Source organism: Terrapene carolina, unplaced genomic scaffold, assembly GCF_002925995.2.
Source record: "Terrapene carolina triunguis isolate 2854851 unplaced genomic scaffold, T_m_triunguis-2.0 Scaffold85, whole genome shotgun sequence".
Taxonomy (NCBI): Eukaryota; Metazoa; Chordata; order Testudines; family Emydidae; genus Terrapene; species Terrapene triunguis.
Window position 1 is genome coordinate 21829402 of NW_020664436.1, and position 22054 is coordinate 21851455.

A 22054-nucleotide genomic window follows, 5' to 3' on the forward strand; every position below is an offset into this window, starting at 1 on the left:
GACCTTTCTCATTTGGCTATCCCACCTAGCCACAGTACTCCAGGCCTTTGTCATATGTGGGCTGGTTATAGCAAGAACTGTACCTAGGATTAACTTGAAAGCATGGTGGGTATATAGAATCTTTGTGTGATTCTATGTGCATCAGCCTGCTTATGTGGGACATAGATAAGAGCACATTACACGGGTGCACTGGCTCTCTAGCCCTATCAGATACTCTAGCAATGGCTCTGATATTAATGTCTAGCTAGCTAGATGTTAAGGACCCAGTTCTAAACTTAACCCACTGAAGGCGTAATAGCTTAGCTATCCCTGAGCCTGCTTCTCTCTGCAACAGCTGTGCTCAGCAGACAAGCTGCCACTGACCATCTCCAGTGAGAAACTCTTGGGGGATAGGACAGAAGGGTTGCAGCAGAATGAATTTTGACTGTGGAACGCCCCTACACTAGGGATCAGAAAGAGCCACAGTCCTGGCACATTTAGGGCTCACTCTAAGGGCTTGTCTACACTACCGTGCGGGGTTGATCTAAAACATGCAACTTCAGCTACATGAATAGCGTAGCTGAAGTCGACGTACTTAGGTCTACTTACCGTGTCTCCACTGTGGTAAGTCAACAGCTGACGCTCTCCCGTCGACTCCGCTTGCACTTCTCATTCTGGTGGAGTACCGGAGTCCATGGGAGAGCGCTCAGTGGTCGATTTATCGCGTCTATACTAGATGCGATTAATTGACCCCCGCTGGATCGATCACTGCCCGCTGATCCGGCAGGTGGTGTAGACAAGCCCTAAGACTAATCACTTTGCTCAAGACTTCTCCCAACAAAAGTGGCTACAGAATAGCCTGACAATGTTGTTCCTAGAGACAAACAATTCCCATTTACAAGTGCAAGACAAATAAAGGAAAGAAAGAATATGGCCCATCTGCACAGTAGTAATGCTTTTCTAATTGTAAATGGGGCATATGCATGTACATGCTGAAGTTGGGGGAGGTTTGCAGTAGGTGGACGACTGAAGCCATGGAGCCTTATTCTCTTCTCTATAAAAATAGAAGTGTTTACTTCTTCTGACTCCTCTTCTTAGGACTTCTACACTCCTGACAGATCATTCATTTATGTTTGCAGACTCTTGCTCTCTATTTCAATTTGTATTTGCCAGCCTGACTTCTGATTAGCTTCAGCAACACATTTCCAATTTATACAAGATGCAAAGGAATCTTTCCTTTTTCTAATCCAGAGCCCATCTTAACCACGTTAGCCTCATTCATTAATTTAACTTTGGTTTCACATGACTACTTGACACTTGTAGGAACTAGAACATATTTCTATAGACACTAATAATAATTGGAAATGACCATTTTTGCATTAACCGTAATTAACAGATCAGTTATTTTGAGACACTAAAATAAATGTCATTACTGTGCTTTGTTTGCTGTTATCATTCTAAAGTGTGTTTATTTTTGTTTCAAATACTAAACATTACTCTATAGGAATAATCAGTAGAGGACTAGACGGTACATTCATTATTCATGTTGGCAAGCATATTCAGAATGAATGGTCCCATTGAAGTTGTTCACCAGGGTTAGAGTGGCACAATCTAGCCTTATGCATGCATTTTTTTTCATATGTCATCTATGTACAGTATATAAGTTCTTAAAGAAAACACGGAGCACAATTAAGTACAGGCACCCAGAAGCTACACACTTTTTTTTATTTAACCTTAAGTTTAAAATACAGTATTGTATATTCACAGACACCACAGTAGACTGTTCAGCTTGTTTCTTCTATTTTTAATTCTGTGCTTTAGTATCAAGTGTCTGTATTTTGCAATTTGTGCACACACTGAATATCACTTTGTTTCTATGCATGTCATGTTCTTCAGAGTTTAGCAATACATTCAAATTGACAGAAATCGTGTGTTTTCAAGTACTGAAGACAATCAATCAACTTCAAAAACGTCACTGAAATATAGTAGAAATGTTCCTTGTACACTACTCTTAAATCTTAAAGTCAACATTTTTAGTGCTGCAATTTTGAGTTTTTCCTTTTATAAAGAGAAATCTGAGGGGGGGGGGGGAAATCTACCTAAAAATATCATTCCTAAATCGGTTAAATTCTAGTGGGCTACAATATATGTACAGTATATAAATATATTTATTTATGTATATATGTACACATATACTAGTTAAACGTTCATTATAAATAGAGGTGTTTTAACTTAGGCTGTACAAAAATAGCCACTTTGTTGGGAACATGCAAACACAGTATGCTTCAACCTAACAAAAAAAATCTTTAGCTCGTTTTTCTTAAATATAAGTTTTAGTCATATAGATTTAACAGATTTAACCATAAAGTAAAGTTTCCCCGAAAAGGTATAAAATCTGTTCAACACTAGCTATAACTAAACTCACATATGGTATCTTTTAGGTAATTAATTTCAAGTATTCTTCTCATGTCAGCTAAGTCTAGACACTTTCATTTTGCTGCTTTATTACAGTAAGATATTCATCTTTGAACACTAAAAGCCAAGTTATGGCCCATCTGGCATGCATGCACTGCAGGGGAGAGGGCTTTCCCTAGCACTGCTCTTATGTGGGAGGCAGTCTTAATATGGCGACTTGTGCTACAGGATCCAGATCCTACGTCCATAGAAATCAGTTGTAAAACTCTCATGGCACAGATTTTAAGGCCCGAAGAGACCACTATCATCATTTAGTCCGACTGCCAGCATAACACAGGCTGTCGAATTTCACTCAATGCTTCCTGCATCTAACCCGGCAGCATATCTATCATTGCTGACTTTAATGGGGCAGGATCCCACTGCAGAAGCATGGTGGAGAGGCTGGCCACCTCTACTGTCAATGCACACTGCCCATAGGGCTGGTAACTGGACAGGGGTGTGCATAAAGCACTACTTCCCTGCACACCAGCCAGTAGCTATAAGGCTACACTGAAGGAGAGCAGATTACACCCATCCCAAGGGTGTTGCAGGGAGCTGCCAGTGGGGCATTATGCTTCCTCCTGGTCTCTTCAGGCATAATGCCTCCCAGGGATACCCCACCAGCTGCTACATATCCTCCCACTCTCCCAGTGTAGCTCCATTTTAGCAACATTGATTTGTGTCAGAAGTCTTTTCAACATCTGAAATGATGAATACTTATTAAAGCAGCACAGTCTCCTTTCTTTCGTAAATTTTCCCCCCCACAAAAAATAAAGAGGCATTCTATTTCTTACGGTAATGATGTAAGTGCACTATAATATTGGTATGGATGCCCTTTTATTAATTGTTTATAGAGCCATCATAATATGTTGCAGGTTGAACAGTCACAAAAGGCTCATTTGCTTTTTCATCCTCCTTCATGGAAGCTGCTTGGTCCGAAATCGAAGAGAAGGAAAGCTGGTCATGTTCCACTATATGCACTTGGTCCTCTTCCTTGTCCTTCTTCACATAAAACATTTTTCTAAACCTTTTGAGCTCACGAAGTTCACAGAAAGTTTCTAGAACCACCAACATTGCAATGAGGCCCAGCAACAGGTAACCTGCCCAAGAAACAAAAAGAGAGACAAGGTTTGTGAGGTAATGTCTTTTACTGAGCCAACTTCTGTTGGTAAAAGAGACAAGCTTTTGAGCTTGCTCAGAGAAAAACAACACAGTGCCCGCAGCATTATCAGGGAAAGCTGATGTGATAAAGCTCTAACTTGGAGTTTTTCCCACCTATGATCCCTGAACTATTATTTTTTTCCCTCCTTTCTGTCCTAGAATTTTTGGGGACAGAAGAAAAGTAATTTGCATGTAGCCCTTTGTATTTTACTTTTTTTCAACAAGACCACTGAAAATGCTATAATATGTAATAATTTGCTAATTGTTTTAGTTCATTGTGTTCCGTACGGGAAAGAAGGCAATGACATGCAATGCATAAGAATGTTATAACTTCAATAATCATGTACACTATATATAATTTCATGAATTGCGCATTCTTCAAAGTTTGTTTTCATTATTACTATTGCACATTGTTAATAAAAGTAGAAGTTTTACGAAGTTCAATACAGTCATTTGGCTATTACATCTGTTCAATAATACAGAACAGTTAAACAATATAACATGAAAGTATCTTTTCCTTATGTATATACTTATACTTTTAAAAATGTATGAAGAAAACCTGTACCATACAACAAGTGCAAAAGCCTAGAAATGTATGCAAAAAAATTAAAGAAAAAGTCTAAAATTTCACATAAACGTGTACAATCGCTGCTGGCACTTTGAAAATAGACAAATGTTTCTATTCCCCCCCCCCCCCCAAACACACACACACAAGAATTACATAGTTGAATCATGAAGACTGTATCCATCTTACATACATTACACTAATTAGGCAAAATCCTGCTGGCGTTACTTACACAAACCAGGGCCGGCTCTGGCTTTTTTGCCGCCCAAGGCAAAAAAGCCTCCGGCCGCAGCCCCGGGGGGAGGGTGGCGAGCCCCGGCGGGGGCTCCGCTCTCCCGCCAGGGGGAGGGCGCCGGGGGGGAGGGCGGCCGGAGCCCCGGGGCAAGGGCGGCGCGCGCTCCCCCCGGCCCCCGGCGGCCGGGGGGAGGGCGGCAAGCCCGGCTGTGGCCCTGCTCTCCCCGGGGGCCGGAGCGCCGCGCCGCCCCCCTCCAGGTGCCGCCCCAAGCACCAGCTTGGGTGCTTGGTGCCTGGAGCCGGCCCTGACACAAACACTACCATTGACTTTTGTTGCATATTGTACACATTTGAGATTTTGTTTTTGTAAGGGAAAACCATCATGCTCTGAGGTTCTGTGGTGGACCAACTCCCATGGACTTGCATTGGAGCTCTTCCAAAAAATCAGGCCTCCAAGGACTAACAATCCATCATGTTCTTTATTTTCCTCTCCAAACACAGACACACCCCATTTCCTGAACAGGACTCCACGGAACCTAGTCCAACAAGGATTTCTTATTTTTAAATACCGTAACTTGACTCCTGCCTCCAATCAGCCCATGGCAGCTCCATCGCCCACTTGTTAAGTTTTTAAACACACAGCTTCACATTTTCTGCGGTGCGAAGGCTTGGGAGGAGCTCCCCATAAATGTCTACAAAGCTACCTCATTATCCTCCGTTAAAACCTTCTTGAAAACTCCTTTTCCATGATGCCCACAAGCAGCTTAACAACAGTTAGGCTATGGCACAAGACAATTGCCTGTCATGCTACCCAATATTGTTTCAAGGTTTCCTTGTATTCCCTCATCTGTCTGTATCCATTCGTTGTCTCTTGTTTTATACTTAGATTGTAAGCTCTTTGGGGGTAAACTCTTTGGGGCAGGCACTGTCTTTTTGTTCTATAGTTATATTGCGCCTAACCGAATGGGATCCTGGTCCATAACTAAGCCTCCCAGGCACTAGAGTATTACAAATAATAAGACCAGCAGTTCAGAGTTGGAAGCAGGATATTTGTTTTTGCCTCTTTTTTCTTAGCAAGCCACTTCCTAACTGATCTTAAAGCCTTTTTGCTTCCTTATTCCTTCAGCACACAGGCTCCCTACTGGTATAGCTGTAATGTAAATTAACAAGCACTAAAAACAAATTTTAATCTTCAGCATCATATGCAATAGCCATGTGTTCACAAACATGCAGTGACATGCATTAAGACCCAAATATAAAAAGTCAAAATTTAAAAAAGTAGATTGTTATACTTTTGTATTTATTGTATATTCTTATTTTTTATAAATACTAAAATAAAAATTATAAAATATAAAATTAAATGCTGATTTTTTTTCCAAAATGAAATTCCTTCAAAATCAACATGTTCCAATTTTGATGAATCAGCATTTTCCAGTTGGAAATTTTTTGGCAAGGTCTAATGGGAGCTTTTGGGAGGTCTGCACAGCTTTTTAAAGGATGTTATAAATGGAGCTGTCGAAAAACTGGATGCAATTTTCTTCAACATTGTCCCTTTTTTGGCTCACATTTGAAATTTCAAAGAAAGTGTTTTGTTTGTTTTTTTTAAATTGAAGTTTGGAAAATTTCAACCAGTTCTAGTTCTAACAAATTATCCTGCTCCTTATCACTTATTTGACTGCCACAGCATTAATGCCAATTTGCGCTTGGGGTTTTTGTAATGGGGATGCATGTTGGTTTATTAATCACTATCTGGCCAGACATTATTTCAGTTTATATTAAAACACACATAAAAATTAAAAAAACCCACACAGAAGCGGAAAAAACAACCCTACAGCCCAGAGAGCTAAAAACTAATCCCCAGTACTAATCTTCATTTAACCAACTCCCTATTCAGATTAGTGCTTTTGAAGGGGGCTGGGATAGTGAGGAAGAACCCATAAATCACTGTTACCAACTCAAAATGGGGCACAAGGCCTAGATGAACAGGTAAGTAACCAAAGAATATGGAGGGGGAGAAAGAGGTACCTAATACGTAGAAATCCCATTGGTTAGTTTGGTACTTACACGTAATTCCTATTTTATACAGCTCTCTGAATTTTTGATTGTAACCTTCTCCTGGAACATAGTCTCCAAGACCAATGGTGCTCAGGGAAATGAAACAAAAGTAAAAAGATTCCAAAAAGTTCCAATCATCTTCCATAACAGAAAATACTGCTGCCGGGATAAAGAAAAAGCATGAGACGGTAACAAACCCAAGAATCACTGCGTGGATGATGGCAACAATCTGCTTGGAGAAGCCCCAGCGAATGTGGAAATACAATACAGGCCGTCTGGTGACATAGACTATGATACGCTGCACCACAGCAGTCAGGAAAAGCAGCGTAAAGGGGATTCCGATGACGGAGTATATAATACAGAAGGCCTTTCCTCCATCCGACAAAGGCACAGTGTGACCGTAACCTGGGGGAGGGAAAAACAAACAAACAGAGGAAGGGTGTATATGAAATGTGGAAAATAAATTGGAACACGCACATACCACCAGTGGGGAACTCATTTGCTGCATATGTGACTGTGTAGTATTATGTTACACAAAGAACCTTTCACAAAACTTTGAACTCTGCTACACTTTAAATGTACTACTATCAAGGATAATTTTAAACTATTGGTACAGCCAGACTATTGGGGGGTTAACAGCTACATATACAGAACAAAGCATAAGGGAAAACATTTTTCAAAACTATGCATGTCATTTTAACAATGTATATTTTGGAGAAAGGGTATGTTGTCTAGTATTCAGAGCATGAGACCAGAGATCAAGACATCTGGGTTCTATTTCTGGTTCTCCTACCGACTTATTGTTTGACCTTCAGCAAGTGACCTGGACACAGATCCTGAAAAGGTATTTAGGCACTTTGCCACTGATATTAATGGAAGTGCCTAAATACCTTAGAGGATGCCTTAACCTTTCTTTGCTTCAATTTACTGACCAGTCAAAATGGGATAATCCTTACCTCACAAGGGTGTTGTTAGGCTTAACTGATTGTCAAACACTTTTAGATCTTTAGAAGGAAGGTGTTAAAAAGTGCAAAGTATTATTGTAATTAGTTCGCCACATTGCATTTTTTCCATAAGGTGTTTCAAATGATAATCCCCTAAGAATATTTAAAAAACAAAACAAACCTCCACAGAAAAAATAATAGCTTGAAGGCTGGACCTTCACCAGGTCACTGTTGCATTATAAGTGTCAATAGTAATCTGTCTAGTTTAGAATGTAGGAATTTATACAGTGCTGTACAGGCTGCTGATGCCAATGAATGCAATTATACTAGTCCCAGGCTAGAAAGTGTACCATGCCAGACTGTTTGGTTTTAAATGTAAACCACAAGCACAATAAATCCACTGTGAACTGTAAATGTATTCTTCTATTTGTCAGCTGAGAAAATTAATATTTTACTGTTATTGTAGTGGGGTCGGGGAAGTCTCCTGCAATCTAGGGAGGTTAATCACACCAATAGCAAGACATGTAGTAATATAACTCCAAGCAAGTTGTAGCCAATTGGTTCATTTTATCATTCATTTATTGTGTGATGTTATGATTAACTAACATGTCACATGGTATACAATCATTGTATGCTAAATAGAGTTAAATTGTAGTATTGTAGAAGTATAAGATGAATCAGTATTTAGACGTGATAAGTACACATTAGGTATCTAAGGCCAGGTCTACACTACCGCGGTAGTTCGACGGCTGGCAATCGAACTTCCGGGTTCGATTTATCGCGTCTGGTCTGGATGCGATAAATCCATCTCGGAAGTGCTCGCCGTCGACTGCGGTACTCCACCTCAGCGAGAGGAGTACCGCGGAGTCGACGGGGAAGCCTGCCTGCCGCGTGTGGACCGCGTCTGAACCGCGGTAAGTTCGAACTAAGGTATGTCGACTTCAGCTACGTTATTCACGTAGCTGAAGTTGCGTACCTTAGATCGAATTGGCGTGTTAGTGTAGACCAGGCCTAAGTGAGTAGGGCTGAAACGCCAGGCCTACAGGCTGAGCCTTGTATGATGTCAGCTTAGCCATACTAGGCTATAAGCTTAAGAAATGCTTGACATAAGTGAGTGACCAAAGAATGACCCTATGCCACAAAATTATGAGAAAAGATATACCAGTGGGTGGCATTGCAAAAAAATTAACTGTAAGATTAATTTTTGATGACAAGATACCTGGTAGTCACATTTTTCTAGCACGCGTCCTAATTGCAGGGTGCACTATGTGCATAAATGCTAATGAGAACAAAAGGATCTACAAACAACCTATGAAAACATGGGGTATCCCAATATTCTTGGGAGACACAATACAAATATGGGAAAAGAGGGTTGACACTTTCATGCACTTGTGCAGGGTATAAGGTATAGTTAGAATCATATTATAAAAGAGGGGGCTCCCAGGTTGGGTAAAATGAGTTCCCTATAGGAAAACTCCAGCAGGAACCACCCCTCTACTGATGATCAATTGGCAAGGCATCCATCAGACCTCAAGGAATATCATTAAGGATGTGAGTATGACTATATTTCTAACTTGTGCATGGGTTTTTGTAGGATTTCTATATGCATGGGTAATCATAACCTTAATTGTAACATTAATAAAACTTGTAAAACAGACTAGACCTTGTACTTCTAACCGTATGTGTGGTCACTACTTTTGGTCTTTATGTTCCTAAATCCTCTAGGTAGCAGAGGTGACTTTCACTCTGTAGAGTTTGAAACTGTAGCCACCAGAGCCGAACCCAGGGTGGTGTAATACCACATTACACAATTCACTTAAAATAAAATAAAAGGCTACAAAGTTCAGACAAGTCCTAGCCATTTTCAGCTAAAAATCTGCTAGTTCATGAAGAGTCACTTGAATCCCGTACTTCCAATCTTATCCACCTTACAAGTCAGACATAAAAAATAAACCTTCTTGGAAGTTTACCGGTGGTCTAAAAATTGGTACTAAATGTCGTAGAGGAAGCAATATTTTTCTCCAAGATGCATAGAAACACTTTTAGGTAACGGATGACAAATTACAAAATTTGAATCTCCTCACCATTACAACATGCACAAAGAAACCCTATGCAGTGTAATTTCTCTGCATTATATAACTTAATGCACCAAATAGTCTTCAGTCCGACATGAATTTTAATGACTTGATGAATAATTCATCCAAGTTCAGTCACTTGAACTCCAGAAAAAAAAGTCATGCTGCAGGGCACTTTTTTTGTTTATATTTATAGTACTACTGAAATCCATTACAAGCCTCAAAGATTTTTAAACACACTAAACTGTTAATGCCTCTAACTTGTACATGAAACTGTTCATATTTTATTGAGTTGGCCCTATAGAGTTTTCTGCCTAAATCTAACTCCATATTAAAAACAACTGGAAAATCACTCCTAACTACTTTGTATACACAGACCATCCAGTTAGTGGTTTCCAAAGTTTTTTTGCCTTTCACAAATGTTAGGGCCTGATCCAAAGATCATGAAGTCAGTGGATTAGTTAAACTGCATTTAACCCCTTTGTGAACACCCTTACACAGAATTCATTCACTTCCAAAGTGAGTTAAGATAAAGTGATTTAAGGCCACTTTAATACTGAATAACAGTTACAATATTTTTGTAATGCCTATAAATCTTGGTCCTTCATTGTAACAAATATTAACACAATAGAGGATAGCCTTACATTTCAGAGAAAATCAGGGAACTAAAAAGATAAGCTAAATGTTACTGTTCAGTCGCTTGCTTTCTGTTGCATCTCATTCCCTTCCTTCATCTATGTGTTGCCTCTTCGCTCTGTAACCTCTTCAGGGCAAGGATTTTCTAAGATTGGTGCACACATCTGGCTCTATATAGCTATATAATAATGTGTCAGTTTCCATTATTCAGCTGAAGCAATCATGTTTATGTATATCACAACAGTAGTCCTAAGACATACTTTTCCTTATGAGAGAAAAGGACTCAAATTAAGGGGAATCGTATCCCCATTATTAAAATTATGAAATTACTTTAATCAGTCTAGGAAGAGGACTGGGACCGACTTGATTTGGGGGACTAGAGTTAAAATGGTCCAAGTAACATATTTGGTAACTGAATTAGCAATTACAAAGATATGAAACAGTGTAAATTGTCACCCACTTCTGCAAGAAAATTCACAGGGAGAAAAGAAATCACTGCAAAACACAGAGGGATTGCCAGACTGGATGAGACCAGTGGTCCATATAGCTCAGCATCCTGTCACGGACAGTGATCAATACCAGATGCTTCAGAGGAAGGGGCACCCCTCACATAATGGAAGTTATTCAACAGCCAGCCCATAGGGGATGTTTTTCCTAATAGTCATTTAATGGCTACTTTTATAACCTAAAAGGCACAGTATACACTTATACATTTTTATCTTATAGGATGTAATTGTGCATATTCTCATTGTCCATAGAAACGGATATTATTTTTCTAATCCTTTTAAGCCCTTGACCGTTGATACCTTGTGGCAATTACACAGGTTAATTATGTGTTGGATAAAATATTTCCTTTTATTGGTTTACATTTGTTGCCGTTTAATTACATTAATTGTTCCCTTGTTCTTGTATCATACCAGTAAACAGAAGTTACTGAGTCTACCTTCTCTGTACAACTCATTTTATATGCCTCTCATGTTCCCTATTATTGATCCCTTCTAGTTATTTTCCTCATCTGTCTCTGTACCTCTTCTATTTTCCTATATCCTAGCACTGAAGAGAGTATCTTCGGTGTGCACTGGTTTATAAAATAGCATTAGAATATTTTCATTATTTTCTATCCCATTCTTTCTATAGCCAGACATTTTGTTTGCTTTTCAGATTTCCATTAAGCAGATGTTTTCACTGAGCTGCCCAGTTCCTTTTCCCAAATGGCTAGCGTCAGTCTAGAACCCAGCAACATGTATGAGAGGTTCACATTATTTCTTCCAAATTGCATTACCTTGTCAACACTGAGTTATCTGTTATCATGCTTCCCAATTGCTAGTCTGGACTAAATAGTTTTGTGTATCTGTAGCTTTTGCTACCTCATTGTTCAGTCCCTCCTTCAATTCATTTAGAAATATTTTAAATACTGTCCTAGCACAGATCTTTCAGGAAACCATGAAGTTGACCAATTAATCCTGGTTTTCAATCCCTTTTAGACTGCTTCTAATCCAGAACAGTAGTGTACTGTTTCCTTTATGGCCTCCCGGAGGGACTTTGACAAAGGCTTACTGAAAGTCCAAATAAATTATAACTGCTGGTTCTCCTTTGTCTATTTTGTTGAAGTGATTAAAGAATTCCAGTACATCAGACCAGAACCATATTCCTGGTATGTTCCTCCAGCAACAGAGGCAGAGGTCTCCCAGAAGGAAGAGGTGATGCAGCTCTGAGCTGGATTACCTCCAGCCTGAATTTCCAGGCAGAAATCCCCACATAATGCTGTGGAAAGTGCTACTTTTCCCGATCCATCCTTTTCTGGCCCAAGCTCAAGAGCTTGCATCCATGGATCGATGGGAAGAATGAGGAGGAACGGTGAAGGGTGACATCCACTTTCTTCATGGACACCCACCTTCCATGCATGAATCACTGAGGGGTGATGTAGGCCAATTACATGTTCTAAGTCTCTTTCTACACTGTTTTTGTGTAAGCCTTTGTCATGCTCTGGAACCTATGCTAACAGTGCAACAAACTGATTATTTATGGCTGGACTATTTCCTTTATACGAGTTGCTGATATGCTCATGGGCTATATAAATCCTAGATACAACTCTTCAGCACTTTGTTTTGGTAGGAGGTACACAGCAGTAACTCAAGTGATCAGAACCCTGCCCTCAGGATTTCAAACCCATAGCAACGTTAGGATTAAAAAAGCTGATTAGTGAGTTTATGTAAAATACAGAAGCTCACTGGGGCATAAATTACGAGGCAAGGGTCACATATTATGCGGCATGAATAAAATGAAATTCAAAGGTCACTTTGTGCAGCACAGCCATGTTATGTCAACATGCCATAATGTCAGATCTAATTTAAAATGCATTTTAAGAAGAATTTCTTGCCTCCTGTGTTTCTGTGAGAAAAAAAAATCAGACAATGTTAGGATTGGAAAGGAACCAGTTACAAGCTTTAAAAATAAAATGATGATTCTAGGTACCTAGTTTATTAGCTTCTCAGCTCACACCTGACATGTGAGCACCTTTCCACCTCATTAAAGATGGGAAAGGGAATGGCTGAAGAAGAAGGTATGGGATGCACAACTCAATTAGAAAAGGCAGCCTGAAAAGATTTCTCAGCACTTTGACTCAAGGGTTTAAAATACAGCAATGCCATGGGGAGGGGGAGGAGGGAAACATGAAAGCAGAATCGTACATTACTAAAGCAATAGTAAAAATTAAGATTATTTTAAGAGGTCCACAATACTTAGGTAAATTTGATCATGTTTTCTAAGCAGGCTGATAGAATCCATCATGGGAGGGCAGAAGGGAGAAAGATCCCAATATCAGAAGCATAGGAAAGGAGACCATTGTTGGGGAAAGGAGACTTTTTTCATTTTACAAAAAGGCACGCACTAAAAAGGAAATGTCTGGTAGTAATCGAAGGAGAAAAATCAAAGAGGAGAAGGAGATGTCCACAATTGTGAATTGTGACTCACGTGAGAGGCACCATAGACTGATATGTTTGGTTCTGAGTGAAATGGTAGCTATGAGCATGTTGTTGCAATACTATGTATGAAGGTATAGGAGATGAGATATTCTCTACAGACAACAGACTGCTGAAGTAGATGAGGTTTTGTGTTCAGGTCAAGTGTGGTGGGATGCAGAGGACAGCAGGCGAGGTTTTAGATATGTATGTAATAGCTGAACCACATGCCAAAAATAGCAGGAACCACAGCCAAAAATTGTGAAATTCCCATAAACAATCCTGTTTTTAATATATTATATTTACAGTGTGGCATGGTTTGTGCTTCTTAATGTAAATGTAGATGAGACAAGTTGGTTGGCTGTTACGATACTGGTATAGATTTGAGGATCAGAGTTAAGATGGTCTGTGGAAACTTGAAATTTCCTGACTTTCAAACTTTCTAATAATGCTCTCTTAAAACACGGTTTTCCTCTGAAAAGTGACTAAAAATGGCAGTGTGTGGTTCCATATATATTGTATCTTAGTGACTCCAGACCAACTGTGTACACTTTTTAAATAAAAAGCTGTTTTCGTAACCTGCAAACTCAACCGGGAATCTGAAAGCTGGATTCCTTCTAACTCTCACATCACCAACAATAAAGATTTAATCAAAGCTTAATTAAAAAAAAAATCTGTTGATAATTCATGAACCTGAACAGAACCCAGCTCCTCTTCCTATAGTAATATAGTTTCTGAAACGGACATGAATAAAAAGTGATAAAAAGTAATTTTAACCAATAAAATAAAGCACTTATGACTAAGTATACAAAGGGATTAACAGGTCTACTGAGTAGTGAGTTCCAATATAATCATTTTTTGGAGTAAAACCACACTTTAATTTTACTAATCTCTAGTTATAATTCCAACTGTATCCTGAAGTTTGTCAGGGAATTCACTGATTTTCTAAGCAAGCATTCCAATGCACTGACATGTGAAGATCTGCTATATTGTATAATGTTTCATTCCCTTCTGACAGATTATATTTTGCTATCATTATCCAATGAAACCAAAAAATTAAATACTTAAAACAAATATTCTGCCAACAAAGTTTGTAGCCTCCTTGAAAAAGAGTGGTTCAACTAATATGTTTAGAAATGCCACTGGCTGAATCACTACAGGGTGTAGCTTCTTTGAACCCAAGCAGTTTGGTTCATGAGAATTTATTATTTCTGCTGGCTGTCAGCTAAGTCAGAAATCCTAAACGTCCAGTCCATGGAGTTCACAGACTAGTTTGCAGCCCCTGAACCCAAGAAGTTTGCATGAGGGAGCTTTTGTACTTTACCACGACTGCCATACGGCACACCTTTCACACAGTTTGCTAGATATCTGGTGGCCCTTTTCAAATTGTATGAAGTCTGCCAGACCTGCTGAGAGGTAGCGGCTGCTAGGGAGAAGAGAAGATTGTTGCTATGAACCAATACATACATACTTCTTTGACCACTGACTACTCTTGTAGAATTTTGAGGGTAAAGAGATTTCTGAGGAATTTAAAAGGGAGAACAGAACTAAGCATAGAACAGGAATCTAGTTGCAGTCTTAACAGTCAAGACACTGTAGTACTCTCTCCATAATAAAGGACTCTCTTGTCTCTGCTGACTATTTGAAAGTACATTTTTAAGTTGCTAGGGCACTACCTAGTACCACAAACTGCAGTTTAACAGTTTCTTGAACTCTTCAAACAGTAAAGGACAGCACTTCATAATTCCAAAATGAGACCAGTAGGGTAGCCTTTATAAAGCACCATATGATTTGCAAAGGATACAACTATACCACAAAGCATCAGCAAGTTTACAAAGTCTATCTCCAATTGGACAGCATGGCTAAGGTGATTGTGCTCCCCTTCCCTCCACCCTTGTGGCTAGTACTGGAGAGGTCTCTGTAGATGGGTGAATTTTACCTTACCACATATTGCAGAAGTGTGTCTCTCCACTTTATTTTTCCTGTTCTATTTCCATAGAGAGGAACAGCTCTCATTTTAAATATACAGGACAATGTGTAATGAGTACAGCTCTTATTTATTTTTTCCCCCACTTAAAAATTCTGACAGACATCCATAATGAATTACAGGGGTAATTAAAAATTGGACTAAACTAGATGAAGCTAGATTTAGATATGACAAAGCGATATGGTTTACTGCATTGCAGATAGTCTGTTCCTTTGTGATTGTCTCTATATTCATAGGCATAAGAATACTGCTGAATATATTCTTGTGTCATACTTGAGCAGATTAATGTTTGGCTCAATAATGTCACTTCTCAGCATAAGCATCAGAGAGAAATGTAGAATCTCTTTTTTATTACACCGTAGAAATGACTTGAAGTGGAAAATGCTATCATTTTCCACTTGCCATGGACCTGCTAATCCCACTCAGTTTGCATTATATATGAGCTAAGCATATAGTATCAACTCAAGGTGAACCATTACACTACTCTAGTGCAGGTCTCTAATTAGCAAGTCTGCACGAAAGCATACATTCCAACTGTCACCAAAAAGGAATCCAGAGGAGAAAAGAAAGATACAGAACTGCTGTGATTGTAGTCATACTATTTCCAGGACCAATAAAAATGCCTTTAAAAAAGACCTAACATTTCTGTAGGAAGTGAAAGCCTGGATGTTTCAGAAACTGATGGCACTTATCTTACAATCACACCCCCTCTAGAAGTGGACAACTGGATTTTTCAAGCCCCAATACAGTACTGGCATGTTACTCAGTTTATACAGAATTATCTAGAGTGAAACTCCTCTTACTAGGATACATTTAAACCTTGATCCTGACATGAGCTCCTTGTGGGTAGGATCTGGGGGGAACAAAGAGCCCCAATTATTTTGATTACATTGAGCCAACGTATCATTAAAGACTTCCAGGTGCGCCACATAGGTGCAAGGTTCCCCACAGTGCTCATTGCAGGACTAAGGACTAAATTTACAAGCTTATTTAGCAGATAGAGATCTACTATACCTTAGCAGAAAAATTCTGACTTCAATTTGATGATAGTCAAAAAGATTTGTGTAAGTATTTTCCGCCATTACTATTAGGGTTTTGTTTTGTTTGTTTTTATAGCTGAAGCCCTTGTGTAAGAATTGAACCTAAGATCACAAGGGTTTATGGTGATCAAAACAGGAATCATTTGGAGTCCTTCCCCCCCTCCCCCCGTAGAATGATAAATAAAAATATATATTTAGAAATAAAGACAACTAATACAAAATAAATCCACCAGATCTTTATTATCTCCAGCAGAATCTCACATAAAAGCTATAGCTCTTTTTTCCTCCAACCTCAGATTAATCTTTTAATAAAATAAAAAGAAGGGCAAGTACTGAGAGGCTGCTGAATACCAGCCAACCAACAGGTCAAAGACAAGGTTAGACTTCCTGAGAGTTGCTGTGAGGATTCAGTAATGATAACTCCAGTTATTCTTTTTTTTAAAATTGGTTTACATGCCTGCCAGGCAACAGATGGTCAAATTTGTACCAGAGTCAGGCTCCCACCAATAAGCTATTTCATGATGGCTGTTGCCTGGTAGAACTCACTCAAGAATCTCAGTAACTCAGAGAAGTACAAACGGCTGCTAAAAAGGGAGCATTATTTCTATCTGACTGAAATGTTACAAAATGGACAGTTTTTTTGAGTTGATGTTTTTGCGTATGCTGTTTGTGCCTTTACGTATAGCAGCATATTTCTTTGTGCTCTCCTACCATAGCACCTTCTTAACCATTACTTACCAAGGGCAAAATTCACCCAAGGAAGAGGGCCCACACAGGGCTGGGACTGCCTCAGACTATGTATTTGTACAGTGCCTAGCACAAAAGGGCCCTGACCTTGGTCAGGCCATCTAGGTGCTCCTGTACCACAAATACTACTACCCTGGATTTGTTCAATATTACAGTCCACTACAGCAGTGTCAGTTATGGCAACAGCAGCTGAGCAGTGAAAGCCCATTTACCATAGTTAGCATTGAGCCTCAGAGGATACACACGGTCTTGAGGGTTAGGGTAGGAGGATGACGTTTTTTATCTCCAGAAAGGCTTGGAGCTATGCTTTTAATCTCCTGTAGTAACATTTTCTGTGCTACATCCATTTTTAAAGTTCATCCCAATTACTTGAGCCTTCTGCCACTTGAAAGACTTTGTTTATGCACAGCGCACTGTAGGGATGTACCAGCTGCCACTGCTGAGCCCAGCACCTGTGCAGTATGGTTACTCAGCTTGACAGGAACAAAAGTCAGATGCATTTCATCAAGAACAGGCTTCTAAAAACTGATATCGGGCAGCTGTTCCCTTCCCAAATGCATCTTAGATGCGTCAACAGCTCTGAAGGTGTCACAGAGCCATTTACTGCAGTACTTTAATCAAGTATCTAATTAGTGAAAAATAGATATGTAATTTTGCAAGGTTATCATTTCTTGCACTGAAATGAGCTGCAATTGTAGCTCTTCGACCATCTGGGACTAGAGAAACAAACCAGCTGCAGAGTATACTGCTTTCCACCTCCCTCTCCCAAACAGAGAGACTATTTACTGCACCTTCAGGAGGAACGGAGAGTGAGATCAGCGAATGAGACCAGTTGTTCAGTGGGCAGAACCAAAGAGTTCTATAATGTAGATAGTTTCTTTAAAGAAAAATGCAACTTTCCATCTACTGAGGAATTTCTATTCGTAAAGCTGATTTGTTATGTGGACCTCGGACAAGTCATATAGCATCAGTTCCCTCATTTGCAACATGAGGATGATAATCCCTACCCATGTTTGTAGGACGTTTTGACATTCAAAGCATATGCATTAATATGTCATTTCCAATCATTTTACATTTTAATATGTTTTCATATATAGAGAGAGTCTAATTCTGGTTGATTTGATAATGTAGCAATTTCTGGAAATATTAAGGTTTTAACAGCATATAAAACTGCCACATATATTCATTGGCTTATCCTTCCTCCTTCCCAAACGTGTTCACAGCCCATTAATCCCTAAAAATCAGTCAAAAGAAACAAACTATTACAAACCAGACAAAAATACACAATTCTCTATTTCTATGGAGCATGTTTTCAAACTGGAAAATCCATTTTGTAACTAAAAATATAAGACTCTTCTTTCTGAAGCTCACACAATGTTTCTCTTAGGTTTAAAGCAAAATAAGTGTGGTCATTTCAGACCTGAGTAATCCACAAACACGATCCCGTCATATTTTGTAAAACCTATCATAATCTGCCCAAATAAATATAAAAACATTCACATGTTCAAAGTTCTGTATTAATTCTGAGAGGACCAGCAGGCAGATATTTTTACTGCTCTGAGAACTAATCTGTTGACCCATGTTCAAATTTTGAGACTATATCAGCCCTACCCACTTTATACATAGAGATATTATTTGTCACTTTTGATGTTAGGATAGTGCAGGTAACAGAAGCTGTGAACACAGCATCTTGCACTAGATCACTATTTCTGGATACATTGATCAAAGGATAGATCAAGCTCAGTTAGGTCCTCCCACGTACAAAAGTCCTTAATACATAAGCGTGACACTGCGTCAAAAGGGGTTAAGCAACCAGCAGGCTAAAGTGACCCAGATCAACCTTTAATACATAGGGAAGTATTGAAATGGTAAACAGTGCCATTTCTTGTAAACAGCTAACAAAGCCATGATAGATAGACCAGAGTGTTTGAAATGTAAGTCTGTATGATCAGAGAATTAGAAGTAAATACTAATTGTATTTGTCTGAGTTTACCTATATCTGTTAGAAGCTTCTCAATGGTGATCTCATTAGCTGGTAGACGATAAACTTTTTTTTCCTGTCTATTACTATGTTCTATTGATTCAGAGATCAAAAAGGAATATTAGCAACTAAATGAAATATGTCGTGTAATAATATCATTCTTTATTTCTCTTTGAAATTTGTAGTAAACGGTCTGGGAACTTTTGAACGGTTAATAGCCTTATGCTAATCAATGTAACTAATTACTTGTGTGTACATAGGAAATATGAATGGACTTCAAAGCAACAATCTATATTACCTATTCTTCACCCAAGGAATGCCCGCTGTGTTATCTGCTATCAAGAGGCTGTCCTAGCCTGCCGGAGATCTATAAAAACTCTAGAGCCTGATCCTGTCATCTCAAGTCTGCTTGAACCTGGTCAGGGGAGGTTTGAGTCGCAAGACTGAGGCCTCCAGCTCCAGTCTGGATTAACCTGCTATTTTTCAATGGAAGAATTTAAACAGACTCTGCACATGGACTGCCTATTTGGACTGTAATCTAATGAACTGATTCTGGAAACATTTTTATACAACTCAGCAGCCCACCATCTCTACTATGAAACGGACGTAAGTACTTAAAAGATCATTATACGTATAGATATGAATTAACCATAATCACTCTTTTCTTTTTAATAAATTTAATAAATAGATTAGTTAAGAAGGATTGGCTGTGAGCATGCATTTGGGTAAAGGCTGAAATATTCATTGACCTGGTGGGCAATGTGTCTGATCTCTTGGGATTGGTAGAACTTTATATATGGTGAATAAGATTTTAAATAATCCTCACCATATTTGACTTGGCTGTCTGGGTGGGAGTCTAGATCTGGATTGCTGTGAGGGAGCTGTATTTTTGGCTTCCGAGTAACCAGTAAGGCATTGTAGAAGCGGTTTTGTTGCTGGCTTTTGTTGCTAATTATTAAAATAAACCACTAGTTTTGGGGATTGTCTGCCCCACTCTTTGCAGTTCACCCTGATTGAGCAATCTCAGAGAGGCCCCTCTAGCAACCCTGGTCACAGTAAGATAGTGCTAAGTGAAGGTGGTGTTTTCAGGTTGGCTTTCTGGATATAATGCAGAAAAAGACAAACATAAAAATCTCATGTCTCTTATAGGGACTGATCCTCTGAACTGCTGACAGCCCTCAGCTCCCATTCCCTTTGGGACGATGGAAAAGAAATTTCTGGTTGAAGATGGGGAAATACCAGAAACGTGGCAGAATATGCTGCTGCACATTGGGATAGTGCAGATATGTAGCATCCAAAAGAAAGATATACAAAGGAAAATACTTAAAAGGAATATATTTCCACAGGGGAAGTACAAAATGGGACAGCAACTGCAAATAGTAGAATTGTTATTAACATGTTTATATTAGAGAGGATGAGCATCTATTACTTAGAAATGAATTGTGACCTAATATTTCAGAAGATAGAAACTCCAGTGAGATGCAAGAAAATACAAAGTAGGCTGAAAATATCCAGATAAAGTGAGAACAAGGTTTTTGCTTCATGGTTTTCAGTTATACTGTATGCACCGATTAAAGATTATTTACCTCACACAAGTGATCAAACATTTCCTCAAATGGTTTATTACAAATTAAAAATAAAAATAAATAAATCCTTTCACAAATCCTCTTAAATCCCTAACTTCCTGTAGTAGGATTTTCCCACTGGCAGTGCTTCACTGCACTCTCAAAGAGCCAGTATCTGATACTATTCAATGTTTGTAAGCGTAACTTGAAATCAGTGGGGCTACTACTTATGGAGGAAGTTACGGCTCAATGCGCAGCAGGGTGTCAGAATCTGGACCTGAGAATTCTGGCCAAGATTCTCAACAGTGATTAGTGGGTTTTGGTGCCCAACTTGTGACATCCTAAAGCAGCCTGATTTTCAGAATGGCCTTAGCAACCAGCCTCTGAAAATGTGGTCCTTTAAGTTATCTCAAGTTGGATGCCACAAATCACTAATCGCTTTTTAAAATCTTGGCCACAACAAAGGAGTCTAGACTAGTGTGATCTGCCATTTTTCTTGACCACAGTATAACCCTGCAATGACTATCTGCACCTACAATTCCACACTGTAGACTTAGTACAGTAGTGAGCAGTCTGGGTGAGCATTATGTAAGTAAGCTTCTTGTACATCTATTCCACAGGAGATATTTCTTTCCGGAAGTCTGCCCCCACTGGGATATCCACTTTCTTACAACATTTGGTCACTGACCATTAACAAGGGTAAGTCACACAGTACTAATGCATTATTATAACTTTTTTTTTTAATTGGTCTCAAAGGCACTGCAGTTCATGCATAGCTAGCCGGGTTTTTTTTAAGTTATCAAATAAAAAAATTGAGGTTCCCCAACCATAAATTCAGCGGAAGGTCTTTGTAGCATGATTGTATCTGTAGGCATATTGGATGGGAGGCTGGCACAGTAACATAATAGAAATACTCAGTGGCCAGGATAGCTGTAATAATTTTTTTAAGAAGTGGTTCTCCTTAAGTGGTTTCAGTTTTGCTAGCTGTCATTTTAACCTTGCTTGCAACTGCATTCCTTCAAGAGGGGCATTCAGTAAGCAGTTATCAGATATGTTACCACTACAGGAAGCAAAACACCCCTCATTTTGGCCAGGTCTACACTACAAACTTCTATCGGTATAACTACGTCGCTCGGGGTGTGGAAAAATCTACACCCCTGAGGTCAGTATAACTGTGGTGCTAACCCCAGTGTCAACAGCTCTATGTCAACAGGAGAGCTTCTCCTGTGGACACAGCCTGTCCCTCTCGGGCAGGTGGAGTAACTATGCCAACAGGAGAACTATGCCAACGCTAAAGAGCTACAGCTTTTTAAGTGTAGACTTGCCCTTTATTGTATTGCTAAATCCTCTCCAACATCTGCTGTTCATTTGGTTTCCACATTTTTGACTCTCTAAGCGCTTTCATAGAGCAAATACTGTGCCGTGTAGAAGGAAATGCAACCAGCATGATATAACTTGGCACCTACACTGGCTGCTTTATTAGAGGTCATTCATGCATTTGATGGGCTGTGGTGACTCAGCCTCTTTTCTGCACAGAGTGGGCAATGAAGGGATCATGGGAACGGCAGAATCTCTGCAAGAGGTTAGCCATTTCTTCCACTGACAAAAAAGCTGTAGAACATGGATCATGTTTTAAGGCTTTGTTCACTGTGGCATTTTCGACACTGTGGC

The 22054-nt window shown here is 39.3% G+C and overlaps 1 protein-coding gene across 1 annotated transcript in view; it reads right to left on the reverse strand.

The window, feature by feature from the left end:
• Nucleotides 1-1690: 1690 nt before the first annotated feature.
• KCNK1 (potassium two pore domain channel subfamily K member 1) overlaps nucleotides 1691-22054 on the reverse strand; it is a 40495-nt gene continuing 20131 nt past the window's right edge. Inside the window, exons 2-3 of the mRNA XM_026649844.2 lie at nucleotides 6458-6853; nucleotides 1691-3533 (exon numbers count right to left, since the gene is read on the reverse strand). Coding sequence (XP_026505629.1) covers nucleotides 3274-3533; nucleotides 6458-6853 — 656 coding nt within the window. The 3' untranslated portion in view covers nucleotides 1691-3273. The remainder of the gene's footprint in view (nucleotides 3534-6457; nucleotides 6854-22054) is intronic.